Here is a 24,382-nt window from a genome sequence, read left to right as displayed (position 1 = left end):
GGTCGGTTCGTCTTGTTCCCTGACTAGTTCTGCGGTGAGTGTTCTGTTTGTCATTGTATAGATATATCATAGCCTTGAAATAAAGGAAGTTTCAGTTTATATCTGCATTTGGGTCCTGCTTGTTTCACAAACCGTGACAGTACGAACCGACCAAGAAATGGGTCCAGCAGATCCGTTCGAGTCGGAATTATTACATTTTTCCTTTTTTTTGGCTAATGTTAGAAATTAAAATCAATGTTGATATGGCGTAATTTGAATTAAATACACTATTTGATTTAAATCAGTTTTATTCTGAAAAACCGGAAGTTCTCACTATTAGCTTAACACTTTTATTCTGAAAATGTGTCACTTCCGGTTAGCATTTAGCATCTGGCGGAATCATACGATTTCAAACCTTGAACCAAGGTGAAATGACATGTGATGTTGTACACTGAGCACACTGGGATTAGCACTCATTTATTGACGCTGAATAATGTGTAGCAGGGAATGTTTAAATAACCACAGACGCTAGAATGATGCAATTTAGCTACAGAAAAAGGCAGGAATTGCATTGGACCCGCCCCCCGACAACGCCGGCCAATAGGAGAAGACCTCAGATGACAACAGGAAGAGCAAGCTAAGAATTGATCTCTTCGACCCCCTGACCTGAACTGACCGGTCGGATGTGGAGAGCGCCTCCACTCGCACATTTCATTTTGTACACCACCGCATATTTTGTGTAATTAAATGCTGTTAACTTTTATAAGCTTCCCTTGACTCTTTTCAGTCTCTCTTGCCTTCAGGGTTCTAGAATTGCTTTCAATTTGGCGTCCCTGGTTGGACCTGAAGCAGGATAGAGCTGAGTAGAGGGGAAGGCTGCAAGCTAACTAGCATCACACCAGGCTGCACAAAGGGAGGACAGGCTACAGACTCACTGCTGGAGTTTTTGGCTGGGCCTAAACGAAAGGTGAGACAGTTACCTGTTCAATTCAAAAACTGTATAGTTAAATAACTTACATTAGGTGCAAGCGTTGGTAGTGATCTGTAGATTGATCTGTGGTGATAATGTGGTGATTGCGAGTGGTGTGGAGATTGTATATAGTGTTTCTATTCATCTCTGTTGTATCCTCGGCGCCGCCCGATTAATGTGAATATTACATAGTATTAAGACCTTCTGGGGAGGTACCAGACTTGATCTGGTTTACACTGGACTGGGTCCATTCATGTTAGTCTATATGTTTGATGTGTTAAACCGGCGTAGTCTGGTTTAATAAAGTATATTGTGTGGAGTTTTTAAGCCGGAAAGTATATTTTTGTGCAATGTTCTAAGCCGAAACGATTGTGTACAAGATTGGTATGAGATCAGCTTTTAAGGTCAGCATCGAAAGAATTTAGAGCTAAGATAAATGAAGATTGTGTTGTTTTGTATTGTCAAGCAGTATGGTTTTAATCTGCACATGTTGAGTGTTCCCCTTCCCCCAGTCACATGAGGTTTATGCTATACTGCTAAGCTAGTTAGCTAGCCAGTTGGCATTACTAGATGATGAAGTAGTTTGAGTGAAGATACAACTGGTAATTACTGATTAAATACACAGGGATGGTGTAGATGAACGTTGAGAGTAGATTGAGTTGTTTTGTTTTTCATGCTTTTCAAAGAAAGTCATTTGAACTTTATTATTTTGGGGAAATAAACAGGAAGTAGGTTTATGAACCGGAAGTACTAGTTGATACATTTGAGAGGAGTTCAAAAATAAAACAGCTCCCCTAGCGGACATAATAAGTATTACAGTTAATACATTCTTCACCACACAGATTACATTGCATTTTTTTTTTTTTTTTTTTTTTTTAATACATTCTTCACCACACAGATAAAGATTACAGGAGGTTTCTTTGAATTGAAGTATTGTAGTTGACTCATTTTATGACATTTGCATAATTTCATAAACTTGAGTATACACTGTACACGGTTTATTTGGATTTGCACCATATTCCTATTTTCATATTACTAAGTCAACTCCTGTTCATTTTTATTTCTTTATTCAGATTTTAAAATTTGCATAATTTCAAAATGTTAATTTTATTTGTCTGATTTTGATTTTGATTTTCCAACATTTTAATTTATTTGAAAAAAACAACAAAAAAAACAACAACCAGATTTTAAAGTTAAGTTCAGGTGACATAGGATATCTTTATAAAGAATACAAAGGTACTATTTAGAGGATTAGTTTTTCATCTTTGATAACTTAATAATATTATCCAAGTACTTAAACATGTCGCCAAAAGACACCAAGTTGAGACCAGTCGCAGAGCCAGGCTCAACTGCAGATATCTAGGAAAGGGTAAAAATCAGATCAGATGCTTTAACAGTTTCAAGTAAAAGACAGAGGATATGGAACCAAATGGAGAAACTGTTAGAACAGTGGCAAACGAGAGGATTGATTCCAGCAGATGATCAACCTGGACCAACGGAAGCCCATAGAAAAGCTGTAGTTGAACATGAGAATGCTGAATACCTACAACAGGAAAAAGCATGGATCAAAGCCGGACAACCCTCTTGGTATGGACCTGAAAACATTGCTATGAACAGAGCTGAAAAAAGAAAAGCTATGGTTGCAAGTCTGGTATTCCATCTGGAAGATGCCAGCCAAGGATTGACAAACAGCTTACATGTGGTAGAACTCAGCAGAAGAATGGAAGAGGAGACCAACAGAAGAATGGAAGAACTCAGCAGAAGAATGGAAGCAGAACTCTGCAGAAGAGAGGAAGAATCCAACAGAAGAATGGAAGAACTCGGCAGAAGAGAGGAAGAATCCAACAGAAGAATGGAAGCAGAACTCTGCAGAAGAGAGGAAGAATCCAACAGAAGAATGGAAGAACTCGGCAGAATAATGGAAAAGGAACTCAACAGAAGAATGGAAGAGCAGCTCAACAGAGGAATGGAAGAGAGACGAAAAGCAGATGAAGCACATAATGACATTATTGAAGAGAGACGAAAGGCAGTTGAAGCCCATAATGACATTATTGCCGAAAGACAAAGGGAGGAAGATAAATACCAACAACTTCTGGCGGAAAGATGACAAGAAGATGTAAGATTTCAGGACATGAAGGCAGATAGACAACAGAGAGAAAGGAGAGAACAAGAAGAACGAAGAACTCAAAGAAAACGCAGAACAAACTACTCTCCTGACTATTCCGAAGGACAGGGAGGTGAAGATGACGACGGCGGTACACAGTCTGAAACCAGTAGACACTCCCCAAACCATGAACAGTCACAGCAACAACGCGGTTTTGCATCTCCTCCTGAGAATAATAGTAGCGACGAAAATGAGCAACATTACCCTGGGAAATGCCCCAAAACGAGAAGAACCAAGAAAACTAAAAGATCCAAGACCGGTGCACATACCTCCATGCCATTGATAGCGGCTGGAAGAGGAGGATTTCAATACCAATCATGGACTCACAGGGACATGGAAGCATTAGTGGCAAAACTACCTCCACTCACGAAAGGAGGTCAGAAGTGGGTGACTGATGTGGAGAGATACACAGCCCAAGACCACCTGTGCTTGGGAGACATGAGGGCCCTGCTCGGACGGATTGAAGGACGACTGGAAGCAAGAGCAGTAGATTCCGAGGCCAATTGCACGCACGACCCAGATGACACTTCATTCAACTACATCAGGTCGAATTATTGGGCTGCTATTCGTCACATCTACCCGACAACACGCAGTTTACATGCCCTCACCGGCCTGAGGAAAGGCACGGAAGAAAACATGCATGCCTTCCTGAAGAGATGTGAAGGAGTGTGGGAGGACTGTACTGGAGAACGACATGACGTTTCGCCGGCTGTCACAATGCTGTGGAAGGACATTAAAGCCCTTCCCCAATCAGTGCAGGCACGCCTTAGAGATGTGGTGGGGTTAGAAGCTAAAATCCCAGAAGAATGGAGACTATATCTCATTCACCATGACATCAAATGCCAGGAAATAACAAAGGAAGATGATGAAGAAACAAAGAAACTGGAAAAAATACTTTTGAAGATGCAGGTGGCTGAGAAAGATACTGAAGCTAATCAGATGGCCATACTAGCAGAGAAGGCAGGGTGGACACCTCCAACAGTTCAAACTCAGGAAGAACCAGAGAATCAAATGCAGAACCAACAAAGCGGAGGAGGAAGTGTATGTCCACAAAACCAAGTTCAGCAGATACCTGTGTATCTTCCTACGCAAGTACAGCCACAAGCACAGCAGTATCTTCAACAGCAGACACCTGTGTATCTTCCTACGCAAGTACAGCCACAAGCACCGCAGTATCTTCCCACACAATTCCAGCAACAGCAAATACCTGTGTATCTTCCTACACAAGTACAGCCGCCAGCTCAGGTATACACTCCCATACAGCATCAACAAAAGGGACAATGGAGAGGAAAGCAACGCTCAAGAGGAAGAAGAGATGGCAGCTGCTTCATATGTGGTGATTGTAGACATTTGGCCAGAGATTGCCCCACTCAGCAATATCCACCACTAGGTATCACCTCACAATACAGAGGAGAACCAATGTTAGATATGAGAAAAATTGAGGCGGAAGCCTATGCCAGGGCCATGACGAATATTTCTGTTGGACCAGGGGATTGGGTAAATGTAAAAATCCACAAGATGAAGTTGTTGCAACCTGTATGGAGTGGACCGTGGGAAGTTGTAGAACGCACTGCAGATGCACTCCGGATCAAAGTTAAAAAAGGAACATGTTGGCACCCACTTACACAGTGTGTAGCCGCACCGCTACATTTGCAGAAACGGCACGGCAGTTAGAACTGATTTTGGAAAACTGGTTCAAAACAATAAGGAATCGAACATTTTTACAACGACAGCACCAGGAGATGAGTAAACTCAAGAATCTGTAGAGTGTAAATACATAGAGAAAAACACATTTTTATACTCGAACTGTTTGCACATCATAGACAAGGGATTTAGACAATATAAATAAATGTTCACTAAAAGTAATAAGTATAATGGAAAGTAGACATAGGCCTAAACTTGATTCAAATTTCATTACTGTAATCTGATTAGTGTGCTCTGCAGGTTTACTATTGTTCTAAGTAACAGTGGGATTTAAAATATTGGAGAAAATATGGAGATGTTCTTTCGTAGTGTGTGAAATATGTGATGCTTGAAACAGGTGTTTCAATTTATAGGAGAAAATGGTTTCCTGAAAGAGTCAGGTTGGGTAAATATGTAGCAATGGATGAAACAATTTTTAGAGGGAGTATTTGTAATATCATTAGTAGACATTCATTGTGTTTAGATGGCATTTAACAACTAAGACGGATAGTATGATTAGAAAGGGACAGAGTGGAAAGGGTTCGATTTATTTAACCTCAGTGTGCTAGATTTCTTATAGATAATGCGTCCCGAGACCTGGACTCCCCCTCTGAGTCAGAAAGGCTACGACCCCGTCCCGCCAAGCAGACAAAAGACCTAACCCAACAGGAGACTCCTCCTTCTCCATCAAACAGACAGAGAACCAGAGCTGAAACGACAACAACAGAACTGCAGCCAGAACTATCTCCACCTGAGGCATCCAGAACCAAACGGCTTGCTGACATACAGAGATACTCTCATCAGTCCCTCAGACCGGGCATGAAGTTCCAAGCTGAGCCACGAGATTTGGCAAGAGCAAAGTGTGAAACTTGAGAGCAGAATCCGCCCTCCATATAAACAGCGAAGAGACTGTAAAGGAGGAGATGACATATAAAAAGCAGTACAAGAACAGTGGCATGATGTGGGCTGCAGCTGTAACTGGGCCAAAGGCTGCCTAAAAGAGTTACAGCGGATGGATTCAAGAGCTGATGGACTGAAGAGAAGACAGAATCAGAGGAGTTGGCATGGTCGATTTGAAGTGAGGAGGTCGGGGTCACGGCTTGAGACAACCAGGGGAGGAGAAAAGGAGAACGGGAATGAGTGAGTTTACACATAAACACACTTATTCACAAACGCACATAAAAGAGACCACATTTAAATAACTTGAATTCACTTGATAAATACATAAAGACAAACAGATTTATTAACCATGAATTAATCAATTTTTAAATTAAAAATAGCAGTAAAGAGGAAACTATTAAAGTAAAATGAGAAAATCACACTGAGGGAAAAAATGATGGAAATATTCACTCCACTTTAAGCAGTGGGTGTTGTGGAGTACAGAGTAGAACCATATGCTTCAATCTTTTCATCATGTTAACAAATTATTCTTTTAGAGATTTTTATTCACGTGTGATCTCATTTGTTACAATATTGATCACCATTAAAAGGATAGTTTTAGGAACCACTCTATAAGACACATCTGTATTTGTATGGATCATGTTAAAGGAAGAGCTCGTGCCAAGCCAAATATAGTATTCCAATCTGAAGTGTTGATTTCTCCATTGTAGCATACTTATTACCATAGGAGGGCTTTCAGATGGAAATATGAAATGACTTCTGTTTTAAAATCCTTGATAAAGGAGGGAGTAATTGTTACATGTTCGGACACCCAAGGTTCCACACACTGCTAAAGAGTTTAACGTTGTTTTTTAAGTGGACCAGAATTGAAGATATATGAAATACATAGCAGAGCTACACAGATCCTAGTAATGGTTTGACTCAAGATAATAGTTATGTACACAAGTTTCTGAATTAGATCTATTAGACATTGTAATACTAATTAGGTGTAAATGAATTGCAGTATCAGTAGTACTATAAGGAAGTGAGTTTTGTACCAAGTTTCAGGAAAGATGGGAGGCAGAAGTCCAAAAGGAAAGTTAGAACCATCTTGAAAATCATAGTTGAAATCGTGAATGAATAAGGAATGGCGCTCCACATATGACATATTTTTGTAGATAAAGGGAACCCGCCTATGCTGAAATACCTATGAAAAGACTCTGCAGAGCACGACATGGCCAAAAGACTGAGACCAAATTACCTTTGACCCTGACTGACAGTGTGACAAAAGCACTGTCAATGACTGACCCTGGGGTCAGTCACCAAACCAAACCTGACTTGACAACCAGATAGTGTGAGTGTGAATGAATGCCGGCATGTGATCAGTGTAACTGCATGATTCTAAAACAATAACTAACCAAGCATGTTTTTGGACTAACATATTATTTTGGAGCTCCAAGGGAAACGAGAGGTTTCCTAAAAATTCCATAAAAAGGGGAAACCGGACATGTGACCCGTTTCTAATCTACTTGATGATATTTTATTCCCACAGGAGTTGGCGGTTTGCAAATGTAAAACTCAATCTAAAATCTGAAGATTTTGTTTCTTTTGGGCCTGAAAGACGGAGAGAAACACTTATTTTCACTGAAGTGTTTACTGTGGAAATAATAATAATGGGTCTAAAATTGTAAACAATGTTCGTTATGTCCCTAACCAATATTTACCTGAAAGTTTTTTCCCCCTCCCCATTACAGGATTTTGTTACACATGAGTTCATTTGTAAATAGGGGGGAGTGTGTATAATGTATAATGTCAACATGTAAATGTAAAATTCACAATTTAAATTTTTTCTTTAAGGATTGAAAGAAACTTTCCGCCCCAACCCAGATGTTCAAACTGAGCATTGAAGATAGTTTTAGGATTAACCTGCTCCATATCTAGGGATAATATACTGTTTGGTGAATGTTGACATGTTTCTAATATTGATTGAGTTATAACAGGTAACACAGATGCAGAATCAGTGGCCAAGGGGCTACTGTGAGAGATCTAATTCCAGAATGGAATACCGAAAAAGTTGACCTGTGATAATGAAACAATTTTGTAATATTTCAACAGATATTAAAGTACCTGAGGTTTGAAATGTAGAAAGAACATATTACAGTTAAGCTGAAACATAGTAATGTAATGAGACAGAATTTAATTTTGACAACATCTTGTCACTAGCCTGGTAAAAGAAGTAAAGGCCATAGACTTTATTGTTTAGGTTATTATTATCATTATAGGGATATACATTTCATTTAAATTCATAATAGAAAGACATTTGATGACAGTATGTTGGATTTCTGTATTCATTTTTCAGCTTGATAATAGATAGGTAGAAGCAGTATTGCCAGGTGCAATCGATGGGATTTCTGCACACGATCCAAGCAGAGAATGACGTACCTTACAGGACAGACACACTCAGGAAATCATTCACTCTGACATCATGACTTTAGTTGTTTTTGAATCATAATGAAATTGTATTACATAATGTTAGTGTGTTTTTTACCACAAACAGGAATAGTTAATTGTTATATTAGATTTGAGAAAGATTACAAGGATTTTATTTAGTTCACCAAGAAGATGTTTTTTGTTTGTAACATATGCCAAGTAGTAAGATTCAAATATCAGCAGGTTCTGAATTATTATTCCTCTGTCCCAGAACCAACAAGAATGTGGATGGAGAGAACTATATCTACTGGAGCCAGCAGAGATTCGTAAATTGCACCAGAGACACAGTAAAAGGATGACACAAACAGTTAGATAAAAACCGACCGATAGAATGGCGCTAGACTTGTTTAAATAAAGAGTAATATTTAGCTATTTTTAGATAGTTTAATCCTTCTTATACTTTGTAAAGGAACAAGTGCCTTTACACCAGATACAGTATGAAGATGATTTATGATGTGAAGGGAGGGCGTTAGACATTTTCCATACCAAGCCAATTGCTGCTATTTTGCGAAGTGACATTAAAGGTTTAAGATAGAAGTTATGCACAAATGAAAAACTTTATATTTATGATGAATATGTATTATTTGTATTTTTGACTTTTATGAGTTATGTACCATGCAATGTTCGGATGAAGAACGCATTGATTTCAATATTATTGACATACCTTAAATGGTATGTAAGGAGGGATTGTTAGAAATTAAAATCAATGTTGATATGGCGTAATTTGAATTAAATACACTATTTGATTTAAATCAGTTTTATTCTGAAAAACCGGAAGTTCTCACTATTAGCTTAACACTTTTATTCTGAAAATTCGTCACTTCCGGTTAGCATTTAGCATCTGGCGGAATCATGCGATTTCAAACCTTGAACCAAGGTGAAATGACATGTGATGTTGTACACTGAGCACACTTAGCACTCATTTATTGACGCTGAATAATGTGTAGCAGGGAATGTTTAAATAACCACAGACGCTAGAATGATGCAATTTAGCTACAGAAAAAGGCAGGAATTGCATTGGACCCGCCCCCCGACAACGCCGGCCAATAGGAGAAGACCTCAGATGACAACAGGAAGAGCAAGCCAAGAATTGATCTCTTCGACCCCCTGACCTGAACTGACCGGTCGGATGTGGAGAGCGCCTCCACTCGCACATTTCATTTTGTACACCACCGCATATTTTGTGTAATTAAATGCTGTTAACTTTTATAAGCTTCCCTTGACTCTTTTCAGTCTCTCTTGCCTTCAGGGTTCTAGAGCACCCGGAGTTCAGCAGCGGGAGGCTGTGTAGTCGGAGGTGCGCCAGACGGCTAGAGAGAAACCAGGTATGGTGAAGTTCTTACCTGGCTGGATTTCAAAGATCCTCCCTGTGTGTGATTCCCGGCCTGCTAGCCCCAGGCATGCTAGCTCCCGGCCTCCCATTTCCCAACCTGGCACCATACGCCTCGGTGGGTTCCGTCTGCAGTCAACCCATGCTTCTGCCCCAGTTCCTGCTCCTGTCCAGGACTCATATTCTGGAACTCGTCTGGCTTATGGAGGTCCACGGAGTATTCAGGCGGCTGCTAAGAGGAGGAGTCGCAAGGCCAAGCTAGCAGCTCAAGCCCCAAGAGCCATGGTTCCAGCCCCAGAACAGGCCCCAGCAGCCATGGCTCCATGCTCCAGTACCGGCCCACGCAGCTTTGCTTCCATACTCCATTACCTGGCTTACACAGCCAGGGTCCAGGCTTCCGCTCCGCGCCCAGCAGCCAGGTTTCCGGCTCCAGAACCGGACCTTACAGCCATCTTTCCAGCTCCAGAACAGGACCTTACAGCCATGGTCCCGGCTTCAGTGCCGGCTCCAGTAACCATGGTCCCGACTCCGGCTCCTCGTCACCTGCTGACTCATCGGCCGACGCCAGCTCCTCGAGTCCTGTCGGTGTACCGGCCGACTCCAGCACCTCGTCTCCTGTGGGCTGTCCGTCCGACGCCAGCTCCCCATGTCCTGTCGGCATACCGGCCGACTCCAGCACCTCGTCTCCGGTTGGCTGTCCGTCCGACGCGAGCTCCCCGTGTCCTGATGGCTGTCCGTCCGACGCCAGCTCCCCGAGTCCTGTCGGCATACCGGCCGACTCCAGCACCTCGTCTCCTGTTGGCTGTCCGTCCGACGCCAGCTCCCCGTGTTCTGTTGGCGAACCAACCCACTCAAGTGTCATTGGAGGTCCCGCAGTCTGCCTTTCTGCCGGGGGTCCTGCCAACCCCATGTCCTGTGCTGTTGGAGGTCCCGCAGACTACTCTTCTGCCGGGGGTCCTGCCAACTCCATGTCTGGTCCCGTTGGAGGTCCCGCAGACTACTCTTCTGCCGGGGGTCCTGCCAACCCCATGTCCTGAGCCATTGGAGGTCCCGCAGACTGCTTTTCTGCCGGGGGATCTGCCAACCTCATGTCCTGTGCCGTTGGAGGTCCCGCAGACTACTCTTCTGCCGGGGGTCCTGCCAACCCCATGTCCTGAGCCGTTGGAGGTCCCGCAGACTACTCTTCTGCCGGGGGTCCTGCCAACTCCATGTCTGGTCCCGTTGGAGGTCCCGCAGACTACTCTTCTGCCGGGGGTCCTGCCAACCCCATGTCCTGTGCTGTTGGAGGTCCCGCAGACTACTCTTCTGCCGGGGGTCCTGCCAACTCCATGTCTGGTCCCGTTGGAGGTCCCGCAGACTACTCTTCTGCCGGGGGTCCTGCCAACCCCATGTCCTGAGCCATTGGAGGTCCCGCAGACTGCTTTTCTGCCGGGGGATCTGCCAACCTCATGTCCTGTGCCGTTGGAGGTCCCGCAGACTACTCTTCTGCCGGGGGTCCTGCCAACCCCATGTCCTGAGCCATTGGAGGTCCCGCAGACTGCTTTTCTGCCGGGGGATCTGCCAACCTCATGTCCTGTGCCGTTGGAGGTCCCGCAGACTACTCATCTGCCGGGGGTCCTGCCAACTCCATGTCGTCCGCCCGAGAACCGTCCTCCAGACCCCCTCCACCCACCCTGCTGGACTTTTGTTTTTTTGGGACATCTGGAATCCGTCCCTTGAGGGGGGGGTTATGTCACGATTCTCATGTTATGTCACGTTTATAGGTTTGTAGGTTTGGGTGTTTTTGCTGTTTTCCTTGTCATATTTTCCTTTGGGTTATTGTCTGGTCCTTTTCCCTGTGTTTTTCCTCTTGTCATTAGTTTCCCTGGTGTGTCTGATTGTCTGATTATGTTCACCTGGGCCCCTGTGTTTTCTCCTCCCTCCTCACCTGTGTCTTGTTGTGTGATTAGTCTTGTTTGTATTTAAGTTCTGGGTTTTCTGTCTGTCTTGGTCGGTTCGTCTTGTTCCCTGACTAGTTCTGCGGTGAGTGTTCTGTTTGTCATTGTATAGATATATCATATATACCTTGAAATAAAGGAATTTTCAGTTTATATCTGCATTTGGGCCCTGCTTGTTTCACAAACCGTGACACAGACGGCAAAAAAAGTCAGACATTATACGATTTAAAATAAAAACAATAATTGTGGCTTGATATTGAGTAAGAACCGGTAAGAACATGTTTGTATGAACCGCACAGCTTCCGGTCTACCAAGACCCGACGGACAAAACGTGGCGTATCATATGCACGCAAAACTCGGCATCAGATCTGTTCGCCTCGCTGTTGGCGCAGCTCACCAACGTCTGGGAGCCGAGACTATATAAAAAAAATAACGGAGTAACACACCATGTAGTAACGGCAACTGATTTACTGAATTTAAAAAATAATGCGTTAGAGTACTAGTTACTGCCAAAAATTACTTTGTAACGCGTGAGTCCCAACTCTGGGAAACACCCATATGAAACAGAACTGTACACATTTCAATAATCATAAAATCATGGCCATAACCAATAACATACCATATCCAATATGAAAAAATACTGAAACTTGTTTATTTATTTATTTTTGGTTCATTTATAGTTGTGAGTGTGTCTGTGTCAAACAGCATTTGATGCATTAAAGACTGCAATGACGCAAGCACCTCTTTTGGCATATGCAGACTATTCCTTGCCATTTATAGTCAACACAGATGCCAGCAACCAAGACTTAGGAGCAGTTCTGTCCCAAGTGCAAGAGGGGCAAGAGCGAGTGATAGCCTCTGCCAGCCGCAGCTTACACCCTACTGAACGGAACGATGCCAACTACAGCTCATTCAAGCTTGAACTGTTGGCCCTGAAGTGGGCAGTGACAGAGAAATTCAAGGACTACCTAACTGGGGCGCAAATCACTGTTTTTACTGACAATAACCCTGTTGCTCATCTACAGACGGCTCGCCTCGGTGCCGTAGAACAGCGCTTGGTTGCACAACTCGCATCTTTCAACCACAAAAGAAAGTTTCGCTCAGGGAAGAGCAACGCTAATGCAGATGCATTATCAAGATGTCCAGTTGCCACCTTGTCTTCTAGGGCTCCAGACGAGGAGTGGGTTACAAGACCAGCTGCAACCACAGCAGCCATTGAGTTAACACCTGGAGGACAGGATGAGTTCGCCAGCAGTGACTGGGAAAAGGCACAAGGTAATGAACCCGACATCCAGACAGTTTGGAGGTATGTGGAAAACCAGCTGGCACCCAAAGTGCCTGAACGTCAGGCCTTGTCCTGCAAAACACAGAAAACATTGCAACAATTGAAGAAATTGCAAGTTATGGAAAATAAACTGTGTCGTAAGGTGATTGACCAGCACGTCCATGAAGTACACTACCAGATTATGTGTCCAAGGTCCAGGTACCAGGAAGTCTGGGAGAAATTCCACAAAGCTGCTGCCCATGCTGGTGTGTACAGGACCCTCCCCAGGATGCGTCAGCACTTCTACTGGCCAAACATGGAGGGGGAGGTACATCGGTTCCATCAGGGTTGTGTCACCTGCAGTCTGCAAAAGGTAAGGGTAGAACCAAAGGCCCCACTAAAACCTATTGCTGTATCTTACCCCCTGTCATAGGTTTAGATTTGTTGACCCTCAGTAGACCCACAGACACATACCAAAACATCCTTGTTGCAACTGACCTTCTCACTAAGTTATCTTGGGCCATACCCACACATGACCAGACAGCACACACAACAGTTAAAGCTTTGTGGACACATGTAATTCAGCCATTTGGTTGTCCGGCCAGATTTCATTCAGATCGTTGACCAAATTTTGAGTCAGCACTAATGAAACAGCTGTGCGAGACCTATGATATTGTCAAAAGTCGCGCCAAAGCTTATCACCCTGCAGGGAACGGTAGCGCAGAGCGGTTTAACCAGACCTTGCTGAACATGCTCTGCACCCTTGAGACTGAGAAGCAAAACCGCTGGCATGAGTTTGCATGGTTTTGCCTGAGTTGGTGCATGCATATAATAACACGACACATAGTGCAACCAGTTATGCCCCTTCTTTCCTGATGTTTGGCAGACACATGAGACTACCTTTAGAAGTATGATTAGGGGTGGCCTATCAACAACATCGGCATAACCTTAATGGGTGGGTGAAGGACCATCAATAGAGGCTCTCACTAGCATATAGCTGGGCTAAACAAAAGATGGGTAATGCAGCCTCCCAACACAAACAACAGTATGACAAGAGAGCTAGAGCCTTACCACTGTTACCTGGAGAGAGAGTGTAGGTGCGTGACAAGAACAGAAAGGGAAGAGGTAAATTGTGTACATGGTGGGATTCTAAACCTTATGTGACTTTGGAACAGGTGGGAAACACTAGGGTTCAGCCAGAGACTGGGGGCCGTGAACAAACCTTGCATAGAAATAATCTAAAAGTGTGACAGCCCACCCAGCAGATATTCACTCTCCTGTCGAAGAACCTGCCATAGAGACTCAGAGACTGCCAGAACCAATGGTTTCCTACCTGCTGCAGTAGCTGTACTTCCTCCAGAAGTAGAACAAGCAAATGACCCACGACGCTCCACACGGATAAATCTTGGCCACCACCGGTGCGCTACAGAGAATAATTGCAGGGGACTGGCAACATTAAAGAGTGGGAGGATTTCACATGGCAATGTATTTTAATGATTCATTATTGCATGGTTGTAAGTGTGTGTGTGTTTTATACCTTTTTATTGTGTGATTTTACTCTGAAATGTATTTGCCTTTTTAACTGGATATAACTTCCTGCTGCATGCTTTTATTTTGAAATGTTTGGATTGGCCTTGCCATGCTGATTGACAATGAGTGACCACACCTGGAGCCAATTTGCACCAACAGCCCTGCCTATAAATGGAAGGAGAAGAGCAGCAGAGAACAGACTGAGACTGGGAGAAACTGAAGGAGGCAGCAGATGACAGAATGAGACTGGGAGAAACTGAAGGAGACAGCAGAGGCAGAACGCAGTAGGAGCAGAGGCACATGCAACCAAGGGATTAAGAGACCACGGCAGTCCAAGAGAGGGTCGACGGAGCACCTTTACAGCCCTGGAAAGACTCTGGTTTTGAGAAAAGACTTTTAACCCTTTTAACATTTGAATTCCTTGTATTGTTTTAACTGCGTTTAATTGCATTTAAAAATAGTTTTAGACTATATTTTTACCAGTGACGTGCGGTGAGGTTCATGGCTGGTGAGGCACTGACTCTTTCAGAGTCAGATTTACAAATATTATATTTTGACCTTAATCGAAATATTCGGCTATTTTCAAAAGCTTTTTTAGTCTGATGCTTCGATTCATTTTAAACAGACCGTTCAACAAAAGGATACCCAACATCTAAATATTGGATTGTTCTTTCTTAGTAAGATCCCATTTTCATTACAATTGTGGTCTTACCTTGACTTGAAGATGAAGTCCATGCTATCCTTCTGGACAACAATCTCTATTAGTTTTTTGTAAAAGTCCTCCTCATCTTCCTGTAGTTTCAAAAGTCTAGCTTGTTGTTTGTGTCTACCGTCTCTGCGTAGAATAACAGTAGCAACAAGAACCTGTGGGCTCATGTGCGCCCCCTTCAGTGCGGCAGAGGTTATGGCTGCCTCTCCAGGTGCTTTTTTCATTGCCGTTGTATGATGAGACCAGCGAGCCTAAATATCATATATACATGAAATAAGTTATTTAGAGACTATGGATGGCGAAGATAAATGTAATAAAAGGATCTACAAACATTACATTGGTGACATACAGTGAGATGGTAACAGGCATGCGCTTAGGGCCCGCTTTCCAGCCAATTTCTGTGGGGTGACACATTCTGCGGTGAGGCAGAGCTCACCTGTGCCTCACCTCACCCCACAGTAACTGGCTTGAGCGCGATCACAAAATAAGTGCCCGCGCTAAATTAGTGCCCGCTTTCCAGCAAGTTACTGTGGGCTTGCGAGAGGCAGAGCTCGGCCGATTGGAATTATACATTAATCACACTTACATCATAGATCAGTGGAGACATTTTATTATTATTATTACTATTTAGTTTTTCTTTGGTTGTTTTTGCGTTACATTGGAGTATGAAAGGGGAGGCTCTGCCTCCCCTGTCATACTCCCCTGTCAGCAAATTATGTTTCTGAAGATGTGTAGTCAATTCCACCCTTCAATGTAGCATATATGTGAACTCTCATTACAGAAACAATACCGGAAACAGACGTAGGAAAGATCCTCAGCTCGCTGATTGGATGTTTTAACCGCAATGCACGTTTTTAAAGATATTGCTGAATTTCTTTGAATATAAGAATGTAAATACTGAGTTGAGAGAATAGTCAGGGTATTTGGGTGATGGGAGACACATCTATGGAATCCAAATTTCTATAGCTTACCATAAAATGACGGATGTACCTTTCTGTCTGTGATGTTTTATAAATCAGATATTAATGTGTATAAGTAAAACATGAGAAATAGTATAACAATATCCTGTAAAATTATGTAAAAACATGAATTAAACTAAATATCTTCAGATGTTATACATACATACACTAATAATACAAAGTTATTATTAGTATGCTGTGCATACCCTGTTTGCACCGCCTAGTGGTTAAAGCACGTTATTGAATTATTTTTGTTGAATAATGTTATTTTTGTTGAATAATGTTATTTGATGAAAAAAATATTAAGAGTACATACTTTCATAGGGGGAAAGTAGAAGGTCAATGATAGAAATATAGAATATAAAAAATCAAGAAGATACGTGATCTCTACAATAAAACAGTTTAGTGCTGGATGTACAAAGATATTAATATGAGGATGTGCAAAACAGACAATCTAATTAACCTTTATTAACACATTAAAGAATACTTTAGGTAAAGGTCTTCTTTCAAATAAGAAAAAGCTTTGGGGGTATCTACAGATAAATATTAAGCCTGACAAAGTACTTAACGTCTAATATATTGCTTTCCTGCAATGTTAACTATGTTGAAGCACTTATTTTAACTGATATTATACACATTAATTATACTCTTATGTGCTCTATGTAGATAGTATAAGAAATCTGCAGAATATGACAGTTTAATGGTGGAGGTATACACACATATTGATAGATGTCTTGTAATGCACTGTTAAGGAACCTGTGACCCAAGTTTTTCATTCATTGCATAACTACACTGTAGTTGTGTCTATGATATGTCAATAAACCTTTGGAAATCTTGAAAGGGATGTGCAAAATAGCCATTATACAGTCTTTAATTAACTATTAGTAGAGAATAACGATTACTGAATATACTTTATAGAGATCTGCAGATAAATGTTTAGTCTTCTCAAGCACCAACAATCAAATATCTCTCCTGATTGTTGGCACTTTCCCTGAATTTTACTCAGGTGTAACTAAAGTATGCTTTAAGGGTTGTTTATATTTCACATCATTAATCAGAATCTGCAAAGTAACTAAAATAAATGTAGTGGAGTAAAAATACCAGGTTAACCTCTGAATTGTAGTGGAGTAGAATTACAAAGTAACAATGAGCTGTCATGTGGGTATATATTAATGCTGCCCATAATGGATACAGGCGATTTTCGCCCATTTAGTAATTAGCCTACATGTTTTAAATTTGTCCACACCAATTTGTTTCCTATCGCCTAAACCTCCAGGGCTGTACACAGTTTAATACTGTCAACTTCTAATTTGGGGGAAAAACGAAAACGTCTTTTTAAAACTACAATTCCCAGTAGAAACGTGCCATAGAGAACATGTTGCGAAACACAATAGCCAGCATGTGTAGTTCTGGGGGGGCGTTCAAGTCCAGTTTTGAATAGTCTGCCATGGTTTCGTTCCATTTCAAAGAGCTTGACGCTCGGCGTAACCTTGGCGCACTGCCACTCCAACATCCAATCCCAGAGCTTGAAGATTAATCACGGGGTTTGTCAACGGGACTGTAGTCCCAAACGATAGCTGGGGATTATGGTTAGTGTAGTGTCATCGTCCATTCTCGGATATCATATTGCATTAACAACACCACATCTTGCGTCACAGAGATCTTCTGTTACTAGGGGTGTAGCGGTTCACAGAAGTCACGGTTTGGTTCATACCTCGGTTTGGGGGTCACGGTTCGGTGCGGGTTCGGTACAACCAGGAAAAGCAAAAAAAAGTCCCAAATGCATAATTTCTTTTTGCTGTTATTTATTTTTAACAGTAGTGCAAGTTTTGGTATGAAAATAAGGAACTCTAACATTTGGAATCATTAACTGTATTACACAGTTAAAAACAAACCACAAACAGTAACACACACACTCAGACTCAGGCCATATTATTTATAATGGCTGATGTCAAACAAAAAGGTTAAATAAGCTGTACAACTATATATATATATATATATATACTGAAAAGTGTTTCAATCACAATCAATAAAAGGCAATACAGAACTATATAAGATCTCCTGATGTCAAAATATAAAATAAATACAATGATAAATATAAAACAAAATAGAATCTGTCATAGCCGTGGGAACATGTTTCAAATGGGGGGTGCTGTGGGGATGACACCAGGGCCAGTTTTGACCAATTTGCTGCCCTAGGCAAGATTTTAGCTGGCAATGAAAAACCTCTACAAAAGACCAATACACTACAAAAAGAGAAACATATTGACATGGTGGACAGCTTATATAAAAGACTTCAAATGTATTTAGTATTGCATGAACATGTTTTAATTGAGGGGTGGACTTCCTATCCTCTTGGGGGGTCAGGGGGTGCCCCCCCGGGAAGATTTATTTTAACATTTTAAAGTAAAATGCTTCAATCTGGTGCACTTTGAGCGCCCAATTACTAGAGACTGATCTAGGGGATACAACTCTAAACACCCATATGAAAAAGATCGGTTTGCATTTTAATAATCAAATAATATATGTGAACATAACCAATAACCTACCATAGCCAATAACAAATAAATGTAGGCTATCTTGTTTTATTTTGGTGGTTCATTTATATCTCATTTTACCAATTACCAGTTAACATTGATTTATTTATGCATATTTTTAGATCTCTCCAGTTTTAAACAATATTTTGGGCTTACTGTCCTATATTATACATTGGAATGATTTCAAACCTGTTTTTATTTATCCTAATAATTATAAAGGAGTGCCTTGAAAATATTTGCTTAAATAAATTGTGATCAAAACGTTTGAGACCCACTGAGATAACTTAGACTAAAGTGAACTATCTAAACATTCAGAGAGTCCTTCACCTCACTGAGCCTCTCAGTCTGACAGGAGAGAACTCTCCCTCCATATTATTGTAGAAACATCTTCTTATATTCGTTAGCCATTAACAACAATCCCCGCCGGTACCGGTGCACCCCCTCTCTCTCTCTCTCTCTCTCTCTCTCTCTCTCTCTCTCTCTCTCTCTCTCTCTCTCTCTCTCTCTCACGCTGGTTGTGAGCTGCGGGCGCCTGCTAAGCCAACATCCCCCACTTTCATCACTTACAGCGCCCATCGTACAGAGCAAATGGAAAATGTAACCGGGGTGAAAAGGGTGTTATCTTTACTTAATTATGAATGTTGTCACATTGATTTTTTTAAAATTATATTTGATTTAATCTTGTGGAAGTGCAGATCCCCTATCCTCCACCAGGGGGTGCTGCAGCACCCTCAGCACCCCTACTTCCCACGGCCCTGGAATCTGTACCTTTAGGGGCAATGTCTAACATGTGTAATTAACTTGTGAGTGTGTGAGGCCATTATGCCTAAATAAAGGTACTCAAGCTTTACTCTATTTTAAAGTTTTTCTTCAAAAATATGAGTCTACGTTGTCAGTAGTGAGGGCAGATCTGTTGGCGGTAACTATGTCACCTGCCGTCGAGAAAACCCTCTCGCTGGGGACTGAGACTGACTCGGAGGTGATTGAGCATGTTTGACGTTTTACCACTAGCATACCGCACCGCTGTCGAACAACGCCGACACATTATCCTCGTCCGATCCACAACTCGCACCCCATCATTGTTGTAGTCCACATGGAACCTGGAATGTTCCCACACACCTGATTTAAAAGAAGCAGGTGTGTCTTCTAGCTCCTGTGTGTTGTGTGAACTCGCCATAGCTACTAACTTTTCTTCTTCATGTATTGTGTTCGTTTTGTTGTGTTTTGTTCTTGTTCTTCATTTGTTATACGGGCGGCTGGCTTTTAGGCGCAATACCGCCCCTTGGATTATATATAGTGTAATACTGCCCTGAGTGACAGACTTTTTTCCCACTCGTAAAAAAAGGCGTATTCGCCGTGTGACTGCATGTGCCGAACCGTGATGTCCGAACCGTGATGGTATGGGACGAATACGGATACCGTTACACCCCTATCTGTTACTGTCCTTTCTTCTTAGAGGAAGTACAGAAACACGTAACTCTGGATTTGTTTTAATGTTTGAGGTGCAATAAACGACACAGCAACTTTTGGCATGTTAAAACTATTATTTTCTGCCTCGCTCATGAGAGTAACAGCTGGCGAAATTACAGCCTCGCCTGCTGATTTCAAATGTGTGCTCTAAAATGATATTTATAAATGACTATTATCATTATTATAAGCAAGACAATAAATGGCAAAGATATGTAGAAAATAAACTTATTTGAGATACGTTCATAACGAACGTAACGTGGGATAAAATAAGCTAAAGCTAAACGTAATTGAGAATGCAGTTTAGTTCTGTGGGAACGTAATTTTTAGGAGACAGGGTTGGGCCACCTATAATAAGAGGACCCTCTATGGACTGCAATATCTTTGGGTACAGCGAGGTAAAGAATTTAGATTGTAAACTATTTGGAGCATACACATTCACTCATGTCACCATTTCATTCTGTAGCAAACCTGAAACAATTACATACTGTATCTTCCCTCTTGATCAACATGTACATTGGATGATTTGAAAGGCATATTCTTAGAAATTAAAATACTGACTCCTATACAAGCGTTTCCTCCAGGGGAAGAGAATATCCCTACCCAATTCTGTCTTAGTTTTTTAGATTCCATCGCATTCAAATGAGTCTCCTGTAGCATAGCAATATCACAATTTAGAGACTTTAAGTACAACAAAATCTTATTTCTTTTGATTGGATTCTGGATTCCATTTACATTCAGACCAAGCAAAATCATTTTGTTCAATTGTGTATCCATTTAAGTAAGGTAACAATCATATCGGACGCCTGGCTAGTATTTTGGTCAAATTGGAAGGGTGTCATCGACGCATCAAGGGAGGGGAGGGGAAATATATAAACAACAACGCAAGACCGTAGAAAATACAACACAAGATTACATAAAAACATAGAGATCCTACCACCCTTCCCCCTAACAATAACCACATACACACAAAAACAAAAAATATATTGCCAAAAGGCAATACGAGGGAAAATACATTGAGATTGAGGAAAGTCCATCTCTATCCGTGAAGAAGAAGAAGAGCCGCGGAGCTCAGGTGTGGAGAGGCAATCCAGTCCTTCAATAGCCTATAGGCCTATTCATTTGTATGCCATTAACCACACCTTTGCTAACTAGTTGGGGGTTACGTTACAGTATAGCCTGCATCAAAATCCTAATGAGGGTGTGTGCGACTGTGAGCGTGTAGGCCAACTCACAGTCTTGTGGTAATGTCACATCCCAAATAAATCAGGTCTCTTTTCTTTTAGAACTTTCTCAGCTTCCTTGGGTTCTTTGAATATGAAAGTCTCCTCGTTGATGGTTACGATGAGTCTGGCAGGGTACAGGATGCCGTGCTGTAGGTTTTCTTTGCACAGTATGCTACGGAGCTCTCTGTATGAATCCCGCTGGCGCTGTATCTCCATTGGGAAATCCTGAAACATGCGAAGATCATGTCCGTCCCATGTCAGCTTTCCTTTAGCAGACGCCAGCGTCTTAAACTCCTCGTTCTTATCGCTCCATCTGAGAAAACGTATGGTGATATGCCGCGGAGGGTGCCCAGGGTCCGGGATGGGACGCAGAGCGCGGTGGGCACGCTCTATCTCAGGTGCAGGGATTGTGTCACTCAGCTTCAGGAAGTGTCGGAGAATTTTATCCAGTAGTGGGGAGATGCCACCGGCTTTTTTACCCTCTGGGAGGCCGGCTAGGATGAGATTATTTCTCCGACTTCTACCTTCCAGATCCAGCATTTTACCCAGGAGGGCTTTGACATCTTTGGACAGATCACCCATTGTCTTCCCTTGGGAATTGGCTTGATCCAGCGCCATATAGATAGAAGAGTTACGACAGCGGAAGTCCAAAAACGTTTATCGTCACGTGGTTCATGTAGACGAGGATCGTTCCCCGGAAGTTCATGGCAGGCAATGTGAATGCATTGATAACAGGAGATAGAACTACGATTTTTGGTAATTATTAGTGAATAAAGGTTTTGATTTGCAATATTTATACAACAAATCGATATGTGTATGTATTTACATCAATATGTTTTTAAAAATTAAATAGAATTTGCTAATATTAAGTGAGAATATTAGGATTAGTGTGAACAACTAGTTTACATGTTAGGCTAACAGTGCCTTGATTAAAGAGCCTTTGGCGGTTTATTTATAGCTTTGAATTCTTTAAAACCAATATTATCTTCTTAAACTTGTATGGTAGTCAGCAGCATCACTTTCTAATATTTATTGATATATTTAGAGGGAGGGGATCTAAAGGAATGCTTAAAAATTCAGATTAGATTCATTTCTACCATTTTCTTAAATTCATGGTAGTTTCAGTAATCCCATGGTAATTGAGGACACAAGTTATCTAAATGACTAATGTCATCTTTATGGCTTTCAGAAAGGACAGGAGACCGACAGGTGACTATCAAAGGACTAGCAGCAGCAGCAGCAGCAGCAGCAGCAGCAGCAGCAGCAGCAGCAGCAGCAGCAGCAGCAGCAGCAGCAGCATGATGATGATGATGTTAAATGTGTTGTTTTAGGAACATCCATTCCAAATACATGGAATTCAATAAACATTGAATAGCATGTCATGCAGTTTGTCTGTGCCTTTTCCTCCGTGTTGTCCTGGTTTGCTGTGCTGCCTCCTATTCGCCACCATGGTTTGCTGTGCTGCCTGGGGATGCTCAAATCGCTCCGAGAAAGGAGGACGAATGTACGGCTTCCCCACTGACACAGAGCGGAGGAAAAAATGGCTGGCTCAAGTCAGCAGGAGCAATTTCACGACCAACAGCAAAAAAATATGTGAGGTTATTATAAACAAACACTGCATTTGCACTTTTTCACAAAACGAAAACCACACCATTGGGAAAGCTTAATGTTTTGTTTAATACAAAAAAACAGGGAAAGGCTTGAAAAACACTGAGAGTTGAGACTCAGGGTGCAGGGTGAGGGTCTCATTGCAGGTATTCAGGCTCCATTGAATCCCCCTATGGTTCTTGTGCTGAAAGAGGGAGTAACAGACAGGAGAAAGGGTTATACACACCTATATAGCACACCTATTGGATGGGAAATTGCCTTGGGGAGATAAGGTGTGGTCTTTGTTCCCAACTGAAGTTCTGGAACTTTATTATTTGTGAGTTTAACAAAGTATGACAAATGGCATCAGTAACAGATGTGATATGAATTTCTATAAAGTTGTCTCACATTCTTGGTCATATTTTATATGTAATGAGTATAACATGTCCAGTAAGTATAAAGGGTTTCCTAATACTGTGTATTCAACCACTATGGTATAATGTATGGTACTATGGTATGGTATCCTAGCTTAATCTGTTATCTGTAAACGTTCCCTAAATCTACTAATTTAGGGATAATCCACTGACATCCTTTAATACACATGTTAATTTGAATCAGATGTACTGATAATATCCTCAATATAAATCTTTAAACTTCTTCTTACCTTTTAAAAGTCCGTCACGAACGGTCTATTATGCTGCAACTCTACAGCTCTGCTAGCCTTGGCGCTAACTTCCGGGGAACGATTGAGAGGCTCCACGATCCGCCATTGCTCTAAAAAAGTGGTCCATTGGAGTGAACGGAGATGACGTAACTCTCAGTCTATATGACGCTGGCTTGATCCTCTATCTCGCTAATACGCTTCTCTGCATTGTTTATTCTTGCAGAAGTGGCCTTAGAGTCATAATGAAGTGCTTTGAGCAGTTAGTCAAATCATTCATCACCTCCTCCCTCCCTGGCTCTCTGGACCCCCTGCAGTTTGCCTACAGAGCAAACAGGTCCACAGACGACGCCATAGCCCTCACCATCCTCACTGCCCTCTCACACCTGGACCAGAGGAACACATATGTGAGAATGCTGTTCATTGATTACAGTTCAGCCTTCAATACCATTGTGCCCTCCAAGCTGGCCATCAGGCTCAGAGACCTCGGCCTCAACAGCGCCCTCTGTGACTGGACCCTGAACTTCCTGACGGGCAGACCACAGGCAGTGCGGTGGGAAACATCACATCCTCCACCCTGATCTTCAACACTGGAGCCCCTCAAGGCTGCGTGCTCAGCCCTCTCCTCTACTCCCTGTTCACACACGACTGTGTGGCCACACACAGCTCCAACACCATCGTGAAGTTTGCTGACGACACGACCGTCATCGGCCAGATCACAGATGGCGACGAGACGGCGTACAGAGAGGAGGTCGGAAAACTGACATTTTGGTGCCAGGATAACAACCTCCATCTCAACGTCAGCAGAACAAAGGAGCTGATTGTGGATTACAGGAAGCAGCAGAGAGAGGGACACGCCCCCATCGCCATCAATGGGACTACGGTGGAGAGAGTCAGCAGCTTCAGGTTCCTCGGGTTCCACATCACTGATGACCTGACATGGACTCTTCACTGAGGACCTGACATGGACTCATCACTGAGGACCTGACATGGACTCTTCACCCCACCAC

General features: G+C 42.2%; 2 protein-coding genes across 2 annotated transcripts; both read left to right on the top strand.

Moving 5' to 3' along the window:
- The first annotated feature begins 203 nt into the window (after positions 1 to 203).
- LOC307023850 (uncharacterized protein) lies at positions 204 to 11,585 on the top strand. Its single transcript, XM_079657457.1, has 2 exons — positions 204 to 946; positions 5,366 to 11,585. Exon 2 carries the CDS (start codon positions 9,493 to 9,495, stop codon positions 11,212 to 11,214), a length of 1,722 nt encoding a protein of 573 aa, XP_079513583.1. The 5' UTR covers positions 204 to 946; positions 5,366 to 9,492; the 3' UTR covers positions 11,215 to 11,585.
- Positions 11,586 to 22,592: 11,007 nt separating this feature from the next.
- LOC307023740 (uncharacterized protein) lies at positions 22,593 to 23,953 on the top strand (the record flags this gene model as incomplete). Its single annotated transcript, XM_079657242.1, has 2 exons — positions 22,593 to 22,717; positions 23,599 to 23,953. Exons 1-2 carry the CDS (start codon positions 22,665 to 22,667, stop codon positions 23,951 to 23,953), a joined length of 408 nt encoding a protein of 135 aa, XP_079513368.1. The 5' UTR covers positions 22,593 to 22,664.
- Positions 23,954 to 24,382: the final 429 nt, after the last annotated feature.

This window comes from Notothenia rossii, assembly GCF_949606895.1.
Source record: "Notothenia rossii genome assembly, chromosome: 11".
Taxonomy (NCBI): Eukaryota; Metazoa; Chordata; class Actinopteri; order Perciformes; family Nototheniidae; genus Notothenia; species Notothenia rossii.
Note: the sequence above shows the minus strand (reverse complement) of the source record. Positions and strands in the feature narration are given on the sequence as shown.